Source organism: Choristoneura fumiferana, chromosome 7 (assembly GCF_025370935.1).
Source record: "Choristoneura fumiferana chromosome 7, NRCan_CFum_1, whole genome shotgun sequence".
Classification (NCBI taxonomy): Eukaryota; Metazoa; Arthropoda; class Insecta; order Lepidoptera; family Tortricidae; genus Choristoneura; species Choristoneura fumiferana.
In genome coordinates, this window is record NC_133478.1 from 585,135 (window position 1) to 592,634 (window position 7,500).

General features: G+C 35.7%; 1 protein-coding gene across 1 annotated transcript in view; it reads right to left on the reverse strand.

Moving 5' to 3' along the window:
* Nucleotides 1–7,500, reverse strand: part of LOC141429870 (uncharacterized) — a 9,118-nt gene that overhangs the window by 651 nt on the left and 967 nt on the right. Inside the window, exons 4-6 of the mRNA XM_074090430.1 lie at nt 2,385–2,767; nt 1,865–2,088; nt 671–773 (exon numbers count right to left, since the gene is read on the reverse strand). Coding sequence (XP_073946531.1) covers nt 671–773; nt 1,865–2,088; nt 2,385–2,767 — 710 coding nt within the window. The remainder of the gene's footprint in view (nt 1–670; nt 774–1,864; nt 2,089–2,384; nt 2,768–7,500) is intronic.

The following is a 7,500-nucleotide window of genomic DNA, read 5'->3' on the forward strand; positions in this document are numbered from 1 at the left end:
CCATTGTTTAAGTGCTAGTTTTAGTTCATAGTTTTAGGTGGTACTAATGGAGCCTAAATAAACCTTTCTTTCTTTTCTTTCTTTCTTTCTTTCATTGGTCAAACGGGTGGACAGATTTGTATGGAAGATAATGTAGTGGTTCTTAGACTCTTATCTGTTTTTCTAAAATTGGATCAGCCGTTTTTGAAATATTAAACTTTGAAATGTCAATCTTCCGGGTTATTCGACTTTCCTAAATTGTTTAGGTTAGAATAGCTTAAACAATTTAGGAAAGCCATGTAATAATTATATTTTTGGTCACCCTACTTAGATACGGGGTAAACCCAATGAAATTGCAAAAATGCCGAATAAAACAAAGTAATTTATTTAACTCCGTTCGGTTACACTGAGTCACTTATCCCCCTTAAAAATAGGGTAACTTAAATAGTGTATTCACTAACTTAAACAAAGTTTGGGTAATTGTTTGTTGAAGTTTAGCTAATCACTGGTATAAGTAGTTTTAAATCCGGAATTAATCTGAATTGGCTTATTAGATTAGATTATTGAATTAGATTTCGGTTCGAATTGATACTTACATTTAGGTATAAAAAAAAAGAATTTTACTAATCCTATCCTACCAAAGGAAGGCACAGATACGTAGGGAATTAGAATAAGTAAAAAAAAAACTTACAAATAGTGATGTAGGCGCCAACAGCTTCCAGTAGAAGGAAGACGTCTGACTGAAAATCACGGTGCTGATATTTGACCATGAGATTACCAGCGATTGTTGCCAACTAAAATTAAAAAAAAAGCTGGTCAACCCTGAAGTTCTTCTGAGCGGGAACGGAATTAACAAAGTTATTTAATGATCATCAGACCCGGAAAAGGTGAGCTATTCTTGGTTCACTAATGTTTCGCACCTAAAGTTTGGCAACCTGATTAATTTCGCAAACTTTTCATTTCGCAACCTGAAACAGGAAATATTTCAACATTTTTATAAAACTAACCTAAAGGGTAAAAAGGGAAAAAACGATGGCTCTGAAATAAAACCTCAAATATTTACAGTTTTAGAGTTTGAAAGAAAGAAAGAAAGGTTTATTTTGGCTCCATAAGTACCACCTAAAACTAAGACTAAACTAGCACTAAAACTATGTTACTTGGTGACATGGCAGGATACCAAAAAGGGTCTCCACTCAGCATGTGTTGCCGGACATTATGTACAGTAAGCTGGTTTTCTGTGGAGCCCAATTTGCGAAATTTAAAGTTGCGAAATGAATCAGGTTGCCAACGTTAGTTGCGGAATGAACGGATACTGCTGTTCTTACATCAATAATCTCATCTGTAGCTACTCTTAAATCCTGAAAGTAGTTATTAAAAAAAACTTTATTCAATATGATTAAGCTAAAATGACGATACATTGCAAATGAAACTAAAATAACAATACACTAAAAAAATAGAAAACAGAAACATTTATTGAATCAGGCGTTACTTTGCGGAGGTCCATATCAATGAACTAAAATAATTTCTTCGCTCACCCGCGACCTTATGCTAGCTAAGTTTATGCAAGATATGCGTGTTCATGCAGTTCCTCCACCTCCGTCAGTGTAGTGGTGGTGGTGATAGACGGGTTCGTGTGATTCTTACAGTGTGGAGATGGAGGAACTGTATGCACACGCATATCTTGCATAAACTTAGCTATCATAAGGTCGCGAGTGAGCAAAGGAGTTATTTTAGTTCATTAAAAAACATTTATTGGAAAACAAAGGTTTACGTAAAGCCGTGGTTAGTAAATACATTTTCCGTAAGTTAAGATCTCCAGAGATCTATGGTGCGTAAGACGTCCACCAGCGATGATGAAGTGATGTTGATGAAGTAAATATCTTACATTTCTGACAGGAATATGAGCAACCATCAACAGGTGTTGTCGCAATTTCTCCAAGTACCAGAAGTAACCCTCGGTGTTTGCTACGGCTTCGAATATGTCGATAACGTCTGACAGCGTCGTTCCAGCACCCAGCACCATGTTCTGGTCAAAGCGGTATCCTTTCAGCTCACTTATCCCACTTACATCTATCAGGATCCGGGGATAGTCATCTATTGGATAAACTCCTGGACAAAAAAGTTTTTGTTACATACTCGTAAATACATTTTTAATACAAGCTTCTTTCGCTGGCTTACTCTTTGTTCAATGTACTTGCAGTGTCATCCGCGGATATCCTAAAAGGTAAGGGGCCTGATGAGAGAGTGAGCAGCACAGCCTGCTCTATTTCCAACCTCTAACTCCAGATTCCGGCACTTTGGTTGTTCTCATGAAAGTTACGAAAGTTGCTTCTTATCCTCAACTGACGAACTCGACCACTCAACTGAGTTAGTTACTAAGAGATGTCATATAAAACTGGTCTTACCTTTGCCTGTATTTCCAGCCACCAGCATGTAGGACTCGTAGCCGTAACTCTGTAAGACTTCAAATATATCCCGAATGAATTGCACTCTGAACCAAAACTTGCCGTCTTTTAGTTTTATTTCTATGTTTGGTGTCACTTCCATATCTTCAGCCTGTACGACGCACCAGTCGCTCTCACTACAGTCATGTTTTTGACATATTCTTCCATCTTTCTTGCAAATGTTAAGGTCTTCAATGTCCAGTAGACCCCTGGGCTCGGGTGCATCGCTCGCGAATGTCTTGAAGGCTTCCAGTATGGGCCGGTAGCCGGTGCAGCGACAGACGTTGCTTCCGAATGACTGCTCTATCTCTAACATGGTTAGCTTTTTCTTAGACTGCAGCAGGCTGTTAATGAAATAATTATTTAAGGAAAAATGTTCTAAAATTAATTTGGAATAATTTATTGAATCAGGCATTACTTTGCGGAGGTCGATATCAATGAACTAAAAAAAATCCTTGCTCACCCGCGACCTTATGATAGTTAAGATCCACACTGTTAGAACACACACAAATCACACAAACCCATCTATCACCAGCACCACACCACACAGACGCGTTTTGAACTCAACTAGAGTTCATCTTTAGAGTAACTACCTTGAATTTTTATTTTATGACTGTCTGTAAAACAAATCTTGACAGTAAATAAATAAAAATTCAAGGCAGTTTGATAGCACGATTAAAATTTATTAAGAGGCGACCTACGCAACTCACTGCTATTTTTAAACAGACGTGGTATAAAATTGGTGTACTTGTGGCAATAAAAAAAATATTACGATAATCTTGATCGTATTCCTGAGTTAGTCGTTGCTTTCAAAACACGATTAAACTAATTTGGCTCGATAGATTTTATTGCCAAAGTGAGCTCTTACTTTGATTTAGAAACCAAAAATACTCCGTTATTTATAAAGACACTATAATCAAATTACTAAGTCTGATTTACAAACAAAACGTAATAATAATATCTGTCGTGTTATTTCTTAAATCTAAATCGTAATTTCTTTGCATTTATTTTATTTCCAAATTTTTGATGAGCAAAGACTTACGCCACGCCGACGACATATTGCTTCTCTGTCACTTCAACGCAGAGAAACAGTGAGCGCTTAGGTGCTCTGCCTGATTGACCTGCGTCGCTTTTCTCCACAAAATTCATTTACGAAAAAAAACTTTTACATTTACACTTCTTTCATAACACTCAATCTATGAGTAAGGAAATTATTATTAAATTACGTTATCACTGTATTTTGGGTATTTAAGGTGTTTTAGGATAGTCAACACCGAGAAATAAATTAAATAACGCACAAAAAAAACAAGAAGCCCTCATACTCGTACAATGACAGACAACATGTCAGAAGATGTCAGAAGTTGTAAAGTAAGTGTGTTGTTTATTACAAGAATTAGGTAAGTACAGAAAAATTGGTTAGTAGTCTAAATAGTTTTATTGGCTCCATATTTTGTCTATTACTTATAAACTGATAACTACCATAGTAGGAATATAGGACATGTGTTCAAACTTAATACGTGTCTGATACGAGTATATAGCCTACCCAACGAAGACCAAAAACTGCCTCTCCGGGGAAATCTCGCGTATAAGTCAATTTTGGCATAGTTGTAGGGGATGGTGTTTAAGACCACATACTAAAAGTAGGTACTGATGGGTGGGGGTAGAGCTAACGGGTGGGGAGGAGTTTGTGTAAAAGTCCCATTTAGTTTTTCGTAAATAACTCGTAAACCACAGCAAAAAATGTTCTAAAACATAAGTAATCAAAATACAAAAAAAAATCTAAACATTTTTTTTTAAGTATGGCGATGGATGGATGTTTGTTACTCTTTCACGTAGAAACTACTGAACGGATTTGCATGAAATTTGCCATACAGGTAATAAATACCCTGGATTAACATGTTCTACAGTAAAAAACGCACTGAGGTCTCTGAACCAGATGATGATACATCTACACTACACAAGCACTATTTTAGTACAGTAAGTACCTACATTATTTTGAGACACCCACTAAATAACATGACTTATATAAAACAAATATTTACTTTATTAATCGTTGGGCAAAGTAACTTATTGATTGAATTTTATAACGGGCAAAGTTATTTAGACAACATTGCCCGCATGCGTTATAATAGTAGAAAAAGTTCTCACTTACAGGTTCAAATACTGCACTTTGTGCTTTTTGTATTAGTGTTAATAAAATATCCTTCTTTCTTTCTTTATACGTAATTTCTCCACTCTTGGAACTCCAGTTTTATAAATCTAAAGTACAATTAAAATAGTAAATAATTTATTAATTCAGACAAAGTGATTGCATTTAGTCGTTAGGTAACAGTTCATAGTTTGGTTTTCTAGTAAGCCGTCCCTTTTATCAAATGGGCACAGTTTTTTCTGCGAGTACTCGTATCTCCAAGAATATTTATGTTGAGTATGAATATCCTACTTGTGTCAGTTCTTGACTTTGTTTTTTTAATGTATTTATTATCAGTATGTAATCAAGCGATTTGTTTCAAATTTTAAAGTTGTTCTTTATATAGATTTACATCGCCACTCAAAAATCATATAAATTTAAAAAAAAGACCAAATAAAAAGACACATTTATTTTATTTGGTTTTGAAGTAGTGACACCTCTAACTTTTTTTCTAAGAATTAACCATACATTGACCTACTACTTGCCGAAATATCAAGTTTTGTAGGTGGTACTTCCTATTAAAAATAAGGGACATCCGTGGCCTAGTTCTGTATTCAATCGGTGTTTTTAGTGTCATATACAAACTGTTGTTGTTAAAATTTGTTATTGTTATTAGCGTTTAACTCATAAATATGATAAAATTATTAGAAAACTCAAACATAATATAGAGGTGTTTGTATACATACGACATTGATAGAACACTGATTGAATACAAATTGCTGATTTTTGACAGGACCCCCTGTCCCCTGTTTGGAGTAACGCCTGGAAAATTTTGATATTTAGGCAAGCAGGCGAGAAAAAATCTAGAAGTTGACACCTCTGTCATGCTGAGAACGCTGGTCTCTTTTTCTGGTTTTTCTGTGCATCTATATTTCAGTTTGTATTTTCCTACCGACTATGGCCTTGTTGTAACAGGATCATAGCGGGTAATATTTGGAATTGGAACTAATATTGACACAAAAGTACATTGTGCATTAAGGGCTGTAAAAAGGGGATTATTAACGAGAGTCTATTAGAAGCCTGAGCTTAACTGACTTCAGAAAAAAGGAGGAGGTTATCAATTCGGTTGTATTTTTTATGTTGGTTCTGAATTTTGGGCAAAAAACCGTCAACTTTGCCTTAGGGCCATTTTTTTTATAAAATCGATTGTCACGAATGAGTATTTTTTGTTCAATAAAGGGTTTATAACTCTCTATTGTACATAAAACATATAAAAATAACAGTTATCAGAGCAAAGTACAATGTTTATTTTGTGTTTATTAAAATTTAAGTTTGTAAACGTAAGTGCTTTATAAAATTATAAACGTGGGTAATTTTACCCAAATAATGTCCACTTGTGATTGAAAAAATTGCCCGCCAGGCAATGTTATGTCCTTTGAATGTTTTATCCGACTGTACGAAGCAAATGAGGTTTTGGTTTTCAAATAAAAAATCGATACCTATCTGCAAATGGATCCATATTTTAGTGTATACCTACCTAAATGAGTATAGGTATTATAAGTTATCTTCAGTTTTGTCTACATTTTGAGAAATATATCTTGCTTAATTTTTAATATTTTGATATAGGTATTTCTCTAGCAAGAAATTACTAATACACTTTTAGAAATGTAGGTGTATTTCATAGGCCATAGTTAAATTAAAGTGTACCTAAGAAAATAAAAGTTAGGTCAACTTTAGTATTGTGTCACCCGAAAGACGTCCACTGCTGGACATAATAGGCCTCTCCCAAGGCTCTCCACTCAGACCGGAGTACAATAAAGAGTCATTGTATTGTATTGGATTGGATGAAAATACTCATAATAACCGAATTTTCACATTTTTCGTAATTTTGGCGATTTTCAAGTTAATAAAAACGAATTACCTAAGTACCTAAGTGCATAAAATTGAATCAGTTTGAACGTGGGAAATTGTAACGTCATAGCCTTGTCATAGCAGTCAGTATATGACGTATTCAATACAAACTCCATAACAAACGATCGTTTTGACATTTATGAAAAACTTTAGCGGTACCGTATTTCGCCGCGCTGCGCGCGAAAACGCGTCGCTGTCAGATAACGCCTACGAACAAATCGCGGTTGCACGCGATCTATCTCAGAGGGGTCGCGGGGGTGAGGTACAAAACCGCTCGCGCCGTTTGGCGTGGGTGGACTCTTAATATTCTGTGGGTAGTTTTGTTTTGTTTGGGAAAAAAATATACGTGGGTGTGGGTACTTAGGGAGTTACAGTGACAAATAAAAACGGTTGTTGTGGTTTGTTAGTCTAAAAACCATGGTGCATGTAGCATGGTGTACGGTTGTACTTCGTACTCTGAAGATGAGTTCTGATTGAGTTCGAAACGCGTCAGTGTGGTATGGTGGTCGTGATAGATGTGTTTGTGTGATGTGTGTGTGTTCTTACAGTGTGAAGGTGGAGGAACTGCATGAACACGCATATTTTGCATAAGCTTAACTATCATAAGGTCACGGGTGAGCAAGGAAGTTATTTTAGTTCATTAATTTGGAATATTTTACAGAAATGATTAAATATGAAGCAGTTTAAGAATATTCAATTGAAGTCAAGGAACGTTTCCACAGTATTGGTCGTTCAAACTGTACTGCGTCGAAGGTGTGTCTACATTTTGACACAAAAATTCTGACACACCCTTAAAGGCCGGCCACAAACCTGCTAATTCTGTTGTACGCAGAAGAGAAGTGAAAAATAAAATAAATGGAACTGCTAGAATGCAATACAAAATATAACGCGTCACAATAGCTACTAACCCGGATAGGCAAGAATGTCCAGCCAGCAAGCAGTCTACAGCAACGGTTCTTAACCTTTTTGACTGGCGAAAGTGTTAATATTAATATATTGGTAGCCCGCGACCCTAACATACCGCAAAAATTGACATCA